Genomic DNA, 17,623 nt, shown 5'->3' with positions numbered 1-17,623 from the left:
GATCAACTATAACATCAAGCCCCCAAGCATACCTGAACATACAAAACTAACAAACGTGTGCTGTGCTGCAGACTGATGAAACCCACTGGAGAGTGTGGAGGGAGAGAGGGTGAACTAGGTCTGTGTGCAAGTCATCAGCCCTCCTCAGAGGTTCCAAGAGAATGCAGGATTGGTGGCTGCTGAGCTTCCTACAGTGCACTCCTGTTCTGTGGGATCACACTTCCACTGATGTGATCTGGTTCATCTGGGCCCTCATGGACTGGATGCTGTTTAGAATCTTCTTCTGGTGGCCGGCCAGTGTTACTCCCACTCGGAGGATATCCCTGAGGAGAAACCATTTGTCAGTTTTTCATTCATTCTCAATCAAGAGCTTGAAACAACTGCATTTGGAGTTCCTTGAGGAGGTTTTGCTGCTCCTCCATGCAGCTTCAATGGTTCTGGTTAGTCAGGTCCAAATCAAGACAGAGACCCAGTTGTTCCATTGTGAAACAAATCAACAAGTATTGAAAAGGTATGACAATATCTACAATTTTTGAAGTGTGAAAAAAGTAGCTTATTTTGAAATTGATGCCAGCAACACATTTAAGGGGGTCTCACAAATAATGAGCTTCACCAATCGTTGGCTGCTCTGGGCTAAACTGGACAGGGACCATGTAGCTTGTTATTAGGCACACAGATCTAAATTCAGACTCTGTGACACTATGCTAAACCTGATGGCATCAAATCCAAGTGAGCATTTACTGTACTGTTGTGAATATAAGATATAATATCAAGGACCTTAATCCCCTCATTTAATTTTTCAGCTACATACTCACACAGTCATCTGTCAATAAGGAGGTCATAAGCTTTTCTTTGACTGCTTGCTTCCTGACTGCACCATAACCTCTCTTCTACAGCTGGTTTACTTGTCTGACTTTTGAACCACTTAGTGCAGGGTGGTCACTCGACATCATGCAGGCACTGTAAACTAGTTTACAGGGGTGGTCACTTCAATCATAGGGAGCAGACTTGTTACATGTATTTGTATTGTTGTATTGTATTTTTACCTATTGTGGCAGGTGTATTATTGAGATGCAAATGTTAGATCCTGAACAAAAGAAGAACATACTGTCACTGTTACATGAGTGTTGTGATATTCCTGTGACCTGTCCCCTTTATAGAGTGGATATTCCGTATTGCTAGTATCATACATACTCCATGGTCATCTGAGACACCGCATCAAAGCTGGTGAAGCCTTCGTTGGAAAAGTTCTCTTTGTACTGGCTCATCTTGATGGCGTCCAGCCACTCATCCACATTGCTGAATGACGAGAAGTCTGGGGTACTGCGGTCAAGCAGGGGTAAGTGAACACTGTGGTAAAAGAGAATATAACAGCCATTAAGAAAACTGTCCTGTAAAGGATGTAGATGAATCAGGTAGTGGAGGTAGTCTCTGCAATACCTTGATGACAGTGGTGTCATGGCCTTGAGGCTGTTGGGGTTGCGAATCATTTTGTCCAGAGTGTTGACAATCTGGCTGAATTTTGGTCGGTTGTTGCGATCTTTCTGCCAGCAGTCAAGCATCAACTGATGCAATGCACTGGGACAGTCCATTGGAGGAGGCAACCTGTAGTCCTGCTCTATAGCATTAATTACCTACAAGTGGTAACATGAAAACTCCTGGTGAGTGTCTGAGAACAGGACTGAACCCAACAGTTAAGACAGAGTCAAAAATGAGAACACAAACCCATACTATAAATGATTATATGCCTTCCCACCCTTCTTAGAGGCATATTTTAAGATGAAGGGCTTTGCAACAGAACAACTACACAGGAGAACACCCATTCGGGAAAGTAGCTTCACTATCACAGAGCAACAGACACGGTAAAATAAAAATCTTTGACAGCTTTACTTGAATATTCACTATACAGTGAATGTATATGTCATAACATTTTACTTAAAAGGACTAGTCGCACAATTTGTAAGCAACAATCTTTCCCTAAAACCTTCCCCTGTTTTTAAATTTAGCCACTTGTGGTTTAATGTACAGTCCAGCTGCAAGGAGGAAAGAAGACAGAAGTGGGGGATGCAACCCTGGGACGCCCCAAGTGTGAGTTCTGAATCTAAATTCCAAGTTATATGTTTACAGGGCAGTACTCACATCTTGGTTACTCATGTCCCAGTATGGCCTCTCTCCATATGACATCACCTCCCACATCACTATGCCATAGCTCCAGCAGTCACTGGAGGAGGTAAATTTCCTGTACTGAATGGCTTCTGGAGCCGTCCACCGGATAGGAATCTTCCCTCCCTGTGAAAAATACAAGTTTTTTTTGGTTTGTTTGTTTCGATTTTCTAAGATTTCTTTTACACAAACTTCCATAAATGTGGAAATTACCAAAGCGCTAGTGTAGGTAGGGTCTGAAGTATCATCTTCAAGGAAGCGTGACAGGCCAAAGTCTGAAACTTTGCACACCAGGTTGCTGTTGACCAGGATGTTCCGAGCTGCCAGGTCTCTGTGGACGTAGTTCATGTCACACAGGTATTTCATTCCAGCTGCGATGCCACGCAGCATCCCCACCAGCTGGATCACAGTGAACTGACCATCATTTTGCTTTAAAAAAGAAAAGAAAAAAGGAGCTTCTTATAAGTGAGTTTAGTTGCAACACATAAATGACAGACCATAGGAGAGCCTTCTCTATTTCACTAGTCCACTTTTATCAGAATGACAAGGGCAAACCACAAAGATGACAGGTAGTTTTGGGTTGTAGGCTAGTTGTTCAAATTAAACAGAACTAAACAGTCAACATGCAGATCCAAGTCCAGATTGCTTCTGCTAAATAAATGAACAGATTCACACTTTTCTCAGGTACCACTATAAGTCGTGCATATTACTAAAAATATACCACATTCTAATTTGACAATACCAGAACTGGTATTGTTTTTTTCTGACAGTCAGATCAGCTCAGTGAACAACAATTGCATCTGTGCTTCACACTTGCTCACTTTCTGCTTAGCTTAGAAACAAAAGTTAAACTAGAGGATGTGCAGAGCAGTTCACTAGCAGCTGTCATCAATCATTGTCCATACCCTGAGGAAAGAGTCAAGGGATCCATTTTCCATAAACTCTGTGATGATCATCACCGGGCTGCTTTTGGTCACCACCCCCTCCAGGTGGATGATGTTGGGGTGGTCAAACTGGCCCATGATTGATGCCTCGCTCAGAAAGTCCCGCCTCTGGCGTTCAGTGTAGCCCGCCTTTAATGTCTTAATAGCCACCAGTATCTCCCTCTTCCCAGGCTGCCGAAGGTTCCCACTGCACACTTCCCCAAACTCACCTGGCAGGAAGACAGGGGCAGTGAGAAAGGAAGGACAAAACATTTTAAAACCAGCATTAAATTCATCTATACTCATCATAAAAAATGATATATGAGCTGTCTGAAGGCGATTTCATGCACTGCTGTCCTTTACCTGCACCAATCACTTGTTCAATCTTGACACAGGAAATTTCGATCTCCTTGGCAAACTCTCTGACAGCTTCATTGGGGTCTTCATAGGTGAATGGATCAATGTAGATCTTCATTCCTGGTGACACTTCAGCAGAGAGAGACAGGAGAAACAGCAACAGCTATACACAAAACACAAAGACCTCCCTCATAAATGTAAAAGAACATAGCTACTAAGTGTAGTAACCAAAGCTACTTACTATGACCACTGGTGTAATGTTGGAGTTTGTCTGTATACTCAGAGTCTGGGCGGTCTGAACTTCTCCTGCTGCTGACAAAACACACAGACATCAGGTCAATAGATTTATCAACAGATCAATCACTGATGGAGACAGGCTGCACAAGCTAATCAGGCGGGCTGAACAGAATCAGACAGTGGAAGCAGAATAACAGCAGACACAAACTGAACAGTGACTTTTATATGTTGTGTATTTACAGCTATTTATCTTTTTTGAGCACGACGTAGAGATGTGCTGCCTTTATGGTGCTGATACTGATGGTAATAAAACTGATGTTGCTGGTGATGACGATGTTGGAAACTGAGAGTGCATGCCTAAACAAACATTTACTTTTTTGTCTTTTTAACCCCTTAATTTTTTCAATCCATCCATCCATCCATCCATCCATCCATCCATCTAAAGGATTATAAAACTACTTGGTTATAAAACCAAAACATTCAAAACAGCTTTCAATCTTCACAGGAATGGACGGCCCAGCAAATTCAGCCCAAGATCAGAGAAATACAAAAAAGAGCTATATGTCGGAGCCTACAGACCTCAATAAATATTAATGTGACAGCACAATTAGAAGAAGACTGAAAAAGTGCAGTTTGTTTGAAGGGTTACCAGGAGAAAGACTAATAAAGCCCAAAACCAACACATTTCAGCAGAAAACACAATGCATTCCTTTCCTTCATGCATTATTATTAATAATGATTATTATTAGTTAATTAATAATCATTAGTTAGTGAGCTTACCTGCGACAGACAATTATGACAACAGTGACAGCAAGGATGAAGACAACCCCCGCAGCAGACGAGCCAATGATGAGTGGGAGCTTCTCCTGGATGCTGGAGTTATATTCCTCTACAGGTGAATAGACAGATGTTGGTAGACATTTTCAAATGCAGATTTACTAAAAAGCTGTCTTGTATTTAACCTTTAGTGTATTCCAAACTTCAGACAGACAGCTGTAGCTTAGTATATCCAATCATTCCTACCTTCAGTCATGGTTTGGAAGTACATTTTTCCACTGAAGCGTCCAAATCCAGCAACAGTCCGAGCTCGCACCTGAAAAACGTAGATAGTTCCGGGCCTTAAACCTCGAATGACTGCCGTGTTGGTCTGACTCCTGCTTAGAGATGAGTTCCACTCTGCTTGGTTCTGAAACATATGCATCACAGTCATCAGTTAGGCAGATGATGATGTCTGTCACTAGAGCAGAGAGTCACTTTCAATTGAGGAGTCATGGTGTCTTCACCATCAGCACTGATGTACCTTCTCATAGTACTGCAGCTCATAGTCCAGGATAACACCGTTTGGCTGGTCAGGCTGAGACCAGGACAAGGTGATGCTAGTAGGACTTCTGTTGACCTGATGGATGATGGACACTGCTGATGGTGCTGGAAAGACATAGAAGCCAAGTGAGTAAAACTGACAGGCAGACAAGCTACTAACCAAACCCAGTCATGATCACTGACCGGCCTGATTGGTGGTGATGTTGACAGATGTGTACTGTGGTGAATAAGGACTCTGGTCAGACACTCCATTGACAGCTTGTATTTCAAATGTGTACTGGGTATGAGCCAGGAGGTCACTGATGTGGACACGGGTGTCTGTCAATCCTAGTTGACGTGGGACAAACTGCACATTGTCCCCACAGCGGGTGCAGCCACTCCGTCCACTACCGCAGCTTTTACAGATGATGTTGTACACAACATCATCTCTGCCACCACTCTCTTGCGGTGGACTCCACTCCAGACGCAGAGAGGTCTCATTTACTATGGAGATAACATTCTGGGGAGCTGCTGGAACAGCTGGAGGAGAGGAAGAGAAAGAAAATGATTGTTTTCTTTGTTTAACTCATCACCAAAATATAATTCAATACTAGTGCGCTACTAAATTGATATTGATAGTAAAAAAGTAAAGGGAAATGATAGTCCATCATGATTTTAAAACAAGTCAGGTAGCCCGGGCAAATTCAACAGCTTGTGTCCTCTTGAATTTGCAGTAACTAAAACCAGTTTGCTGGTGACACTGTTGGTGATTTATTCAAAATTGAAGGCACACTTAACCAGCATGGCCACCGCAGCACTCTGCAGCAACATCCCATCTGGTTTGTGCTTAGTGCGTCAACCCAAAACACACATTCAGGCTTTGTAAGGGCTATTTTACCAAGAAGGGGAGTGACACTTCTGTGTCAGGTGACCTGACCTAAACCTAACTGAGATGGTTTGGGATGAAATGGACCACAGAGTGTAAGCAAAACAACCAACAGGTGCTAAACCCCTTCAGGACTGTTGGTAATTGATGACCTCATGAAGCTGGCTGAGAGAATGCTGAAAATGTGCAAGATGTCATTAAAACAGGTGGCTACTCTGAAAATTCAGAAATACGAAACATATACTGTTTAACCCTTTTTGTTGACAACAATAACTCCATCTGTGTTTTTGATCTCTTCAGTATTCATCTATTGAATGAGATGGTGACTGATAGCATACAAGTATACATGTCACTTGCACTCAGCCTGCCCTCAGCTGGTACACAGCTTTCCAAAAATGTAATATTAGGAAAGCATTAAAGGGTGTATACATACTGGTACAGGGCATCTGTGCAGGGTCAGAGTCGGTGCGATAATAACCATTACGGCAGACACAGTTAGTTGCTCCCTCAGTGGTAGTCCGGCTGTTAATGGGACACTGCAGACATTTGTGTTCTCCCTGTGCTGCCTTGAAGAAGCCTGACACACATGCTGTAAAGGAAAGAAACAGCACTGAGACATGGATTAGAGAAAAAATGAACACATTTCTCTCCAAATCAGTGCAAAGATTTCTATCATATCTGATATCTGAGCCACATGTACTGGTAGCAGTTAGATTCTAACATAGTATGTCTGAGGTTGTTCATCTCCAACATTTTCTCCACAAAGCAGGCTATATGTTGAGTCATGATAGGCCAGATGTCTACATCTCAGAAAGGTCAGCTCATTGAAATGACATGTTCTAGGACTCCTTCGGATGCTGTCAGTTCTGTTGTCCACAGGGCTGTTAAACATGTCAGAACATGTGGAGAGCAGGAGGCTACATTGGGATTACATAAGACAAAGAAGGAACGAAGACACCAAGCTAGCATCCCTATTATATCAGTGTTTTATACAGTGAATGTGCTGACTGCTGTGAAGTCTGAAAAGATACCATAAGGTTGAAGGGTATGAAGTACGACTGCAAGGAAACAATTACTTTTTATTATATAACAGATTGTAATTATAAGTTTGATTCTATGTAAAGGAATTTTCTGCCAAAATCCTGCCTCAGTGTGCACTCATTAACTTGATACTTAACTGTCCTGAGTGGATAGTGTCATAATTATTCTAGTCTCCTGTGGTTGTTCTGCCAGGTAGAATGGCTGACTGACTGTCAACTTTACCAGGTACTGAAATAAATAGACCATTATGCTGGAGAAAGGCTTTTACTTTGTACTTGGCATGAGCATGTACACACAGTATGCATCAACAGAATGAGTATTTGTATATATGCTGCACACATTAACATACAGTGGGTACGGTAAGTATTCATACACTCTTTGTTATATTGCAGCCATTTGCTACAATCATTTAAGTTCATTTTTCCCTCATTATGTACACTCACTTTTTCTTTTTTAATAAATCTGAAAAAAGGTCAACAATTCTGTTTTTCTTTCAATATGCGATGCTGTGTGTACAATAATGAGGAAGATGATACTGAAAATGCAGACCATTTCTCTGTTCTCATCCTTTCTGCCTGATGTTTTGCTCACTTTTGCAATTTGTCAGTGCTCTCACCCCTAGAGGTAGCATGAGGCGGTGTCTACAACCCACACAAGTTGCTCAGGTAGTGCAGCTCATCCAGGATGGCACATCAATGAGAGCTGTGGCAAGAAGGTTTGCTGTGTCTGTCAGCACAGTGTCCAGAGCATGTAGGAGAGACCAGGAGACAGGCCAGTACACCAGGAGACGTGGAGGGGGCTGTAGGAGGGCAACAACCCAGCAACAGGACCGCTACCTCCTCCTTTGTGCAGGGAGGAACCGGAGGAGCACTGCCAGAGCCCTGCAACATGGCCTCCAGCAGGCCACTAATATGTATGTTTCTGCTCAAACTGTCAGAAACAGACTCCATGAGGGTGGTATGAGGGCCCAACGTCCACAAGTGGGACTTGTGCTTACAGCCCAACACCATGCAGGGTTATTGGTATTTGCCAGAGAACCCACACACACATCCTCCAGCATGACCGGTTTGGTGGTGCGTCAGTAATGGTGTGGTGAGGCATTTCTTTGGAGGGCCACACAGCCGTCCATGTGCTAGCCAGAGGTACCCTGACTGTCATTAGGTACCGGGATGAGATCCTCAGACCCATTGTGAGACCATATGCTGGTGCAGTGGACCCTGGGTTCCCTCTGATGCATGACCATGCTAGGCCTTATGCGGCTGAAGTGTGTCAGCAGTTCCTGCATAATGAAGGCATTGATGCTTTGGACCAGACCTGAATCCAATCCAGCACATCTGGGACATCATGTCTTGTTCCATCCACCAACATTGCACCACAGACTGTCCAGGAGTGGACTGATGCTTTAATCAAGGTCTTGGAGGAGACCCCTCAGTACAACATCTGCCGCCTCATCAGGAGCATGCCCAGGCATTGTAAGGAGATCATACAGGCCAAACACACTACTGAGCCTCATTTTGACTTGTCTTGAGGAATGTCCACTCAAGTTGGATCAGCCTGTAATGTGATTTTCCACTTTTATTTTCAAAGTCAAAGTCAAAAACAACTTTATTATATTTATATTATATTTTGAGTATGGTTCCAAATCCAGACCTCCATGGGTTAAAAATTTTGATTTATATTGATCATTTTTATGCTGTTTTGTTCTCAATGTATTCCACTATGTAATGAGATAAGATTCTCAACTGGAATATTTCATTCATTAAGATCTAGGAGATGTTATTTTAGTGTTCCCTTTATTTTTTTGAGCAGTTTATATACAATAGAACAAAATCAGTGATTATTATTATCACGTGCTGTCCTCAGGCAGGTGAAGACTGGTTTAGTGCAGCGTCTGGCCATAAGATCACAGAGCTGTGGAAAGAAAATCACAATTACAGAATGTACAGTAATTACAGCAAGACATAAAGAGTGCAGCAGTAAACTGAACAATGATAACGGCAGCAGGTCTAAGATACTGCTCTGCTCTCCCTCAGCAGAGCTGAGGACGCAGCTACAACAACACAGAGACAACGTAGCAGCAGTGTTAATTTTGTTGACGAATCATTTTCGTCATAGTTTTCGTTAACAACCTTTTTTTGCTAAAAAAAATGAGACGATAACTAAATAAAAACTAACGCACGGTGCCAAAAACGAAGACGAAATGTATTGACGCTTTCGTCAACGAATAAAAACGAGACAAAATTATTGATGGAGACGAGATCCAATCAGAGCAAATTTTGACTGTGGAAGGGAGGGACGAATCAGGAGACGGCGGCAGAGAGCCAATCAGAAGTGATCTCTCTGCGTTACCCCGCGATGCTGGAAGAAGGCGTACTCATGCATGGTAACACAACACAGGAGAAGAACAGACACGTTTGATGTCAAGACAAACAGGACGGTTTGCAAACCGTGTGGAGCGACTATCAGCGGTAAAAACACAATAAACGTGAAGCGACATTTGCAGACGAGTCATCTTAACTTCCGTTCAAAGATACGCGTGACAAAATCTATAAATTAAGACCCCGCTGCTGATGGTTTTACAGCATGCGCACCGTTTCTAAGTTGTCACAAAAGTGTTTTGCTGTAGTTATGGAGTATTCATGAGGAAGGTCATGACTGAACAGTGTGTTCAGGGAGAGCAGCTCACTGTTCACTGTTCTTTTGTGAAAAGGTCATAGCAATTAAATAAAGAGATGTTTGTTTCAAATAACAAAAGTTAAAGCTGTGCCTGTTTTTATTGCACTTCAAACCTTAATTATTTCATAAAAAAATATATATCATAGAATTTTAGTCGACTAAATCCACGGCAGATTTAGTCGACTAAAACTAGACAAAAGTTCAAAAATGTTGATGACTAAAATGTGACTAAAATCAAATGACATTTTAGTCACAAGACTAAAATAAAAAGTAAATCAAAAATTGCTGCCAAAATTAACACTGCGTAGCAGCACTGACGTGACCCTGATAATGACCATCTAAAAGAACAGTCTTTGTATCCTCATAAAGTTTGTCAGATCAGAGAGAAGCTCAGAAAAACCGGTAAATAGAATAAAAGCTGCTTCAAAACGCAGAAAGCTGCCAACCAGAGCCTGTTAGCATCACATTGGGAAACTTAGCCTGGTGAAAGCTGACAGCGTCACTAACATCTCGACTCTTCTCCTACTGGCATAACATTCAGTGCAACAACTAACTGAATGCTGGTTAAACTGGCTACGTGGTGATGGAAAATGATTTAATTTACTGTAAAAACAAAAACTCACACACAATCAGCCTACCTGTCCAGAAGAACCGTGGCCACCACAGCAGCACTCTGTAGCTGCTTCTGCTCCCTCAGTCGTCGCCAGCACTGAAAAGTTGTGTTGATAACAACTCTTGTCTCACATCTTTCTGCATCAAGCCGTTTTCTGGTGGTGGCTTTTCCAAAAACTGTTTTTCTCTGCCATCTTGCACCGATAAGGGTGTTTATCTTGCCGTTCAAGTGCACGTACCTCTCTGGTGCAGTCTGTGCAGGGTCCATCCGGACAACTGGCTGATGTTTTTAGCGTTTTATAGCTTCCAGAGATGATTAATATTTGTAAAGGACCCCACTAGTCCCTGTATGTTTGTTTTTGAGCAAATTATAAATATGTCCAATTTATATTTTGATTTATTTAAAAATATTTTGTTTATGTACATCCTTTAATGTGGTTGGTGTGCGAATGTGTGATTGGATATTGTATGCACCGGAATTGTGTATGTGTTTGTAGTATTGAGTTTTGGCCTGTGAGTGACACCGTAGCTTGTACAGGTGGAGAGCTTTAAGTGCAACTAGCAGGTGTGATCATTAGGAAGCTGCTTTGTTTGGGCCTAGGATATTTAATCTGTCTCCAAGTTTTAAGTCTCATTTGCACAACAGAAGTAAAACTTTGATGCCTGTTTTAGTAACAGAAGACGATCATCGTATCAGACATTTGCATTCCTTGGTGAGTGCAGCGAGGTATGTTTGTTTTACTTATGATTAGTGTCTTGTATGTATGAAATGCATTGTTGTGTGTATGAAGGTTTGGCATTTTATCTGTTTAAGGTAATAAGGAGTTTGTATTTGATAGGAACTATATTGTGAAATGTTTGTTTGTATATTCTGAATGCAGTTTAGGTGCTACAGTGTAAGAAGAAAAGGATTTCTGTAAAGCTGAAACCTAGAGCACCTGTTGAGACTCTCTCTGGGATCCAAGGGGTTGCTACAATATTCTTCGCTTTAATGAGAAACTGTCTAATTAGTTGCTATCGGACTGTAAAGAGAAGTTACACTAATTTAACAAAAAGTGCATCAGAATTGAATCCCCTACCCTACCTTTAATGAGAGACGGACAACACACATGCCACTTACTTAGTGTCTTCTATGGTACAAAGAATGCAGTTAAATATCAAAAAGGATCAGAATACAGGTAAAAGGAAAAGGTGAGTAAGATTTAAAAGTGAAAGTATGCAACAAATTATGTGCAGTAGCTTACCTATGGTTTTGTTTAATTATGTCTGTTGACCACGTAAGAGAGAGACCAAGTGAGATTTGCCTCTGCTGTGTATGAAGACGTTTCTCTGAGCTAAGCAGGTCACGTGTAAACTCCTCAAGACGAAGGACATGACCAGGATTAATGATGTGGATCAGATAAAAGACCTCTAATCCAGGGAAACCATGCACAGCTGGCAGGCAGCCCCAGTTACATTTGCTGCACACCTGCAAACATACTACATCACCACATATTTTAGGCTTAGAAAAATGAAAATGTTTGTATCTGTGGTTTGCAGAAATGTTCAATGGCAACATGTTGTTGCTTTGGAACTTTTGCTGGTGAGCTTGTCTTCTCAGCCTCCTATGGGAGGTTCTATTCTTTCAAAATGGCTGGGCATGGTTTCTTGGTGGCTCGCTGCTGGCACATCTGAGGCTCATTGTCTCATCTCCAATGCTTATTTCCAAAAAATTAGAATATCAAGGAAAAGTTCATTAATTTCCACAATTCCATTCAAAAAGTTAAAATGCCATAGATTATAGATTCAGAGCCCGCATATTAAACAATCAAGTATTTATTTGTTTAATTTTACATCATTTGGGCTATTTGAAATTGGGTTTTATGAGCTGGGCTCATAAAACCCAATTTCAAATTCCAAAAATTAGAATACTACAGTATAAAGAAATCACCATCTACTTCTCAGTTTTTGCAGAAAAAAAGAAAGAAATTAGGATCACATCAAATCAATCAAAATATGGTACTGTCTAAGCGATATGTCAATACTTGGTTAGGAATCCCTTTGCCTTAATCACTGCCTTGATGCGCCGTGGCATTGAGGCAATCAGCTCGTGGCATTGCGTGGGCATTATGGAAGCCCAAATGTCCTTGATACTTGCTGTCAGCTCTTCTTTGTTTTTGGGTCTGGTGTCCCTCATTTTCCCTTTTGGGAATACCCCAGAGATTTTCAATGGGGTTTAGGTATGGCGAGTTGGATGGCCAGTCGAGCACTGTGGGGGCATGGGCATTAAACCAGGTTTTGGTGCTCCTGGCAGTATGGGCAGTGGCCAGGTCGTGCTGGAAGATGAAATCTGCATCGCCATACAAATACTCAGCAGAAGGAATCATGAAGTCCTCCAAAACATGCTGGTAGACTTTTGTGGTGACCCTGGATTTGAGAAAGCAGAGTTGACTAACACCTGCACCGGACATTGCACCCTAAATCATCACTGACTGTGGATATTTCACACTTCACTCAAGCAGCTTGGGTTGTGTTCCTCACCCGTTCCTCCAAACCCTTGGACTTTGATTCCCGAATAAAAGGTACACTTTACTTTTATTGGAAAAGAGGACCTTGGACCACTGGCCAACAGTTCAGTCTTTCTTCTCCTTGGCCCAGTTGAGATGCTTCTTACGAACCCGACAGTTGTAACCCTTCCCCTGGATCCACTCTTTCTGGATCTGCCAGATCTCTGAGAGAATCCTGTTTGATAATCCGCTGAAGCCCACGGTCATCTCTTGTGCTGGTGCATTTTCTCCTGCCACATTTTGCCCTTCCACTAGACTTTCCATTGATATGCATGGACACGGCATTTTGTGAACAGCCAGCCTCCTTTTCTTTCAGTTCTTTCAGTTTAAAACATTCATGGCCTGCATAATTTGGGCTGATTTCTTCACAGTATTCAAATTTTTTGAATCCCTGTTTTCATGGGTTTTATGAGCTGGGAGCCCAAATTATGTAAAAATAAACACATAAATACTTTGTTTAAAATGTGGGCCCTGGATCTATAATCTATAAAAGTTTAACTTTTTGAATGGAATTGATTTATGGAAATTAATGAACTTTTCCTTGATATTCTAATTTTTTGGAAAGGGTCTGTATGCCTTGGCATGGCTCTGGATCGACGCTGGATTGTCTGCCATTCATTGCAACTCTCTTCCTGTGTTCAAAGTGTCACAGTTTTCTACTATACTTACTTAAGCAAGCTTATTGTCTCTTCAACAAAAAAAAGTTATTTAAATCAGGTTTTAAAAATGGGAACATCTTGTGGAAATCAAGATTTGGCTCAATCTCTGCTCAAATGTGTGTCCTGGTAGCGAATAACATAATTGTGATCCCTGGCATCCTGGATCACAGAAAAACAAAGCAACTGTAATAGACTGATGTGGTGAAAGGCAATGTTTACTAAGCTTCATCTGAGGAGAGGCCCTCTAAGACTTTAGAAACTCCTTGTTTACAATACAAAAACAGAGAATATACCTCATGATAGAGGTGTGCATTCAACACTTGTGTGCTGAATGTACACACAGCTTTTGCTGTAGTCTAAACAAACTGTCTATTATCCTCCACAGCATAGCAGGTGACAGGAGCCTACTGTCTTTCAGTGGATGAGAGAAGTACACCGCCATACACTCACACCTAACACACCAAATAACATTACACTCTATTCTGCTCTACTACACCCATGCCACTGTGTTGCGTGCATAGCCATACAGCAGTGCTGTATGGCTATGCACACTGCCAAGAGCTGTAGAACAGCATCTCCTTACCTTTGCAGATGGTACCATTGTCCACGGCCTCGTACCCGGCTTTGCACATGCAGCGACCGATGGGTACCATCCACTCTCCGTCTCCATTACAATACAGCTTGATGGGTACATCCACCTCCTCGCCATTGGGAACACACACTCCCCTTGCTGCCACTAAAGAGGTGCTTTCTGCTCCTGACAGAGTCTCTGGAAAAAGAGCACCATTCTGAATTACACGGGGACATTTTCTGTAGAAGACCCGAACTGCAATGAGTGACATGCAGGCGCCGTAATCCTGGAAAGCGAGGTAGAAGCCATTGCGCGAAACAGGTCCAAAACTTCGGATTTCACTGTTTATCTTCATTATGCGACCACCAAGATCAACCTGAGAGAAGCTTTCATCAGCTGCTATAGTGTCCACTTTTATCCAGGGATTTTCCATCCACGCTGGGGAGGATTTAGTGGCCACATCCGAGTCAGATTCGTAGTAGTACAGATTGAAAGTTTCCTTGCAAGAGCCAGGGACATTAGGTATGGAGCTGCAGTCACGCACAGAGAACTTCATCTGGACATGGATGCGCTGAGCACCACGGCGGCGTATGTATTTGGTGCGTACCCAGTTGTTCTGGCTGCTATCAAAGACGTTGCACACCTGGTATGTTCGGATGGTATTCATGTTTTCATCATAGCCACTAACTTCTTCCCACTAGAGGGGAGCCAAGAAACAGAAACAGAGATTAAGTGACACAAGTACAAATACTACTAATATATAAACATTCTGAAAGGCAGCTCCTATCTCACCTTCCAACAGTAAAGGATTATGGTACCACACAATAAGCTATTACATTTATTTTATATTACCCTTAAAAAACATCATATTAAAATTTCACATTTATATAACTTTGTTTTAACATGCCAATATTAATTTCGCAAAAATGAGGCCAGTGTGTGTTTAATACTAAGTACCCTCCATGACTCAATAGGTTGTATATCCACAGGTCCCAGCACAGCATTTAAGTTGGGTTGAGGTCTGGACTTTGACTAGACCATTCCAAAAACTTGATTCTTTTATTTTTCAGTCTGATGTAGATTTGCTGCTGTACTTGCTGAACAGGGTCATTGTATGACCCTGTTCGACCAAGCTTTAACTGTCTCTTCATGTTCCACTCAATGACTGCAAGTTGTCTAAGTCCATCCCTCCAATCTGCCTTATTATGAATAATAATAATAATCATAAATAAGAAGGTAAAATCACAACTATTATTAGCAACATTCTTTTGTCCCTGCAATTTCACCACAACAAACAAAATCAGGCATTTTAGCCTGCCACAATCTCAAAAAGGCCAGCGAAATCCTGGAGGAACTAATTTCTCTGATGTTGGGGCAAATTTGCTGGGATGTCCACTCCTGCGAAGATTAACAGCTGTCTTGAATGTTTTCCACTTGTCAATAATCTTTTTTCTTGCTTTTTATGTCTCTCTTGTCATTGTGTTAACCAAGGGTGTAGTTTTAGCATGGACGGAGGTGACACGTTCCCACCAATGTCCAGTGATTACTAAATTGTCCCCACCAGTAATTTGCTCCCCTCCAAAAAAAAAATATTCTTATTGGGTGCAGGAAGGGTTAAATTCAGTTCTATTCTGGCATTCTACCGATAGATATCCTCCTGTTGTTGATACTACCCAAAGCCCTTGATTTTCTCATTCTGATTGGGTTAAATCAAGGGCTCTGGTCCTACTGTAACACATATGGCTGTGCCTTTCCCTGTTGTTGTGTAGCTGCTAGGGTTGGGCGGTATCCAATTTTGATACCGTCAAACACCCTCCACATTTTTTCCCGGTATACGGAAATACCGTGCCGTGTGCCAGTCCCGATGCATTTTTGTAATTTTATCAGGTTAAGAGCTCAACATTTATGTTATAAGTTACGAATGGGAGTTAATTCATAGCACTTTATACTTTGATACAGCCTAAATAAAAACATTCTAAATAAAAAAATAAAAACATTAAAACAATAAAAACAGCCTAAATAAAAACATTCAAAGATAAGCTTTGATATATTGTTATATATCCTGCATATCATTTATCAGTTTAAGCTGCATAAATTCTGATAATAAAAACATTTGTCTGGTAAACTGAAAACCTGCCAGTCACGTTTTCCGCTGCCAAGTTTTTCTAATGAAACAACAATAAACATAAGGCTCAGACGGCAGCACGAACGTGTTGGTTTGTGCCTACACCATCTCAGCTCCGGCTCGACTTCCAAAGCGCAGCAGTGTTCTTCTAAGGGACAAGGTCACAGGTGCAACTTTAGCTCTCTCGCTCTCTCTCGCTCTCACTCTTCTCCGCGCTGTCACATCATGTTCATAAACTTTATTAAACGTCTCCAAAGTAAAATATATTATACTACTGAAAACAAGATTCAACCACACAAGGCATTAAATATGTATAATATTTGATCCTTATCTTCTATAAGTTGCATTTTTTTTATTGACGGTATTAAAAATGATACCGTCGCTACATGTATGCCCCGCCGGCATACCTTAATATCTTAATACTGCCCAACCCTAGTAGCTACATTGGTTAGCAGTGCCAAAACACATGCGAGACAGCGAGTGGAAGATCGAAGATAAGATAAGATAAGATAATCCTTTATTAGTCCCCCGCAGGGGAAATTCACAGTGTTACAGCAGCAACGGCACATGTAAGAAGAAAAAACAAATATAGAAAGTAGATAAATAGAATAAACACAAGGTGAATGAATGCTTCATTAAATACCAGAATAAAGTGACTTGAGTACTAAACTGTTATTGCACGGTATGATCTGGTATGGTGAAGATGACAGTTTAGATTATATACATAAGAGCTGTAAAAAATAAGGTTATTGCACTGTTATTATACGTTTATTAACTGAGATAGCGAATAAACGCACACTGGCGTGTTTTACTATATGACAGTCACAGTCAGAGCTGTGTGGTCATTGCAAGGAAGGCGGTAACCTGTTTAAGCATTTAAAATATAAATCCAAAGATGATGCCTGCCTTTGTGACTGACTGTCTCATTGTCATGACTATACCTCTCCACCAGTGCAAAATTTTTTGCACTGGTGGATTTTGCAGTTGTTAGCAAACTGCATTGTCAGAAATATTGCACAAACTATCCAGTCTCGTGCTCTCCTGCAGTACTCCATAATCATAGATTATTCAGGTTCTCAGGCAGAAGTAAAGAAGTGACAGCTATTGGCATTGTACGTGCACTGTGGGACTCACTGCCTAAACCTAATTACACAGGCTGCATGTCAGGCTAGTCCTTTAATACGAGATGCTTTAGGGTTCATGATCTGGGCTCATTAACCAAACAGTCTGCAAAATTCAAAGCTATGTTTTTAGCAACAGATTCAGAGGGACAAGCTTAGAGGAGATGGCAGCATCTGGATCTAACACAGGTCCAAGGGCAAATGGATTGCATGAGAGGTTTGAAAAGGGCAAAACGGTGCTTGGGGCTTCTTTTGGTATTGGAAGTTATTTAGGAGTTAGAAAATCTCAACAAGTCCCTGCAGAAACAGATTGCAACTATTGCAGGAATGAAAAGCTCAATAGAGTGTGCCAGACCCACTCTATAGCTAAAAGGATCTGAAACTTAACGATTAAACATTTTCAAGAG

At 41.6% G+C, this 17,623-nt stretch overlaps 1 protein-coding gene across 2 annotated transcripts in view; it reads right to left on the bottom strand.

Moving 5' to 3' along the window:
• Nucleotides 1–214: 214 nt before the first annotated feature.
• ephb2a (eph receptor B2a) overlaps nt 215–17,623 on the bottom strand; it is a 37,443-nt gene continuing 20,034 nt past the window's right edge. The window contains exons 3-16 of one of the 2 annotated variants that reach the window (XM_028408912.1): nt 13,983–14,667; nt 6,299–6,454; nt 5,184–5,519; nt 4,981–5,105; nt 4,704–4,866; nt 4,461–4,569; nt 3,685–3,752; nt 3,450–3,572; nt 3,069–3,316; nt 2,377–2,592; nt 2,140–2,289; nt 1,441–1,634; nt 1,195–1,350; nt 215–323 (exon numbers count right to left, since the gene is read on the bottom strand). In XM_028408912.1, coding sequence (XP_028264713.1) covers nt 215–323; nt 1,195–1,350; nt 1,441–1,634; nt 2,140–2,289; nt 2,377–2,592; nt 3,069–3,316; nt 3,450–3,572; nt 3,685–3,752; nt 4,461–4,569; nt 4,704–4,866; nt 4,981–5,105; nt 5,184–5,519; nt 6,299–6,454; nt 13,983–14,667 — 2,838 coding nt within the window. The remainder of the gene's footprint in view (nt 324–1,194; nt 1,351–1,440; nt 1,635–2,139; nt 2,290–2,376; nt 2,593–3,068; nt 3,317–3,449; nt 3,573–3,684; nt 3,753–4,460; nt 4,570–4,703; nt 4,867–4,980; nt 5,106–5,183; nt 5,520–6,298; nt 6,455–13,982; nt 14,668–17,623) is intronic. The other variant, XM_028408913.1, reaches the window with a different exon arrangement.

Source organism: Parambassis ranga, chromosome 7 (assembly GCF_900634625.1).
Source record: "Parambassis ranga chromosome 7, fParRan2.1, whole genome shotgun sequence".
Lineage (NCBI taxonomy): Eukaryota > Metazoa > Chordata > Actinopteri > Ambassidae > Parambassis > Parambassis ranga.
The sequence above is the reverse complement of the archived record's forward strand: the minus strand, read 5'-3'. Positions and strand labels throughout refer to the sequence as shown.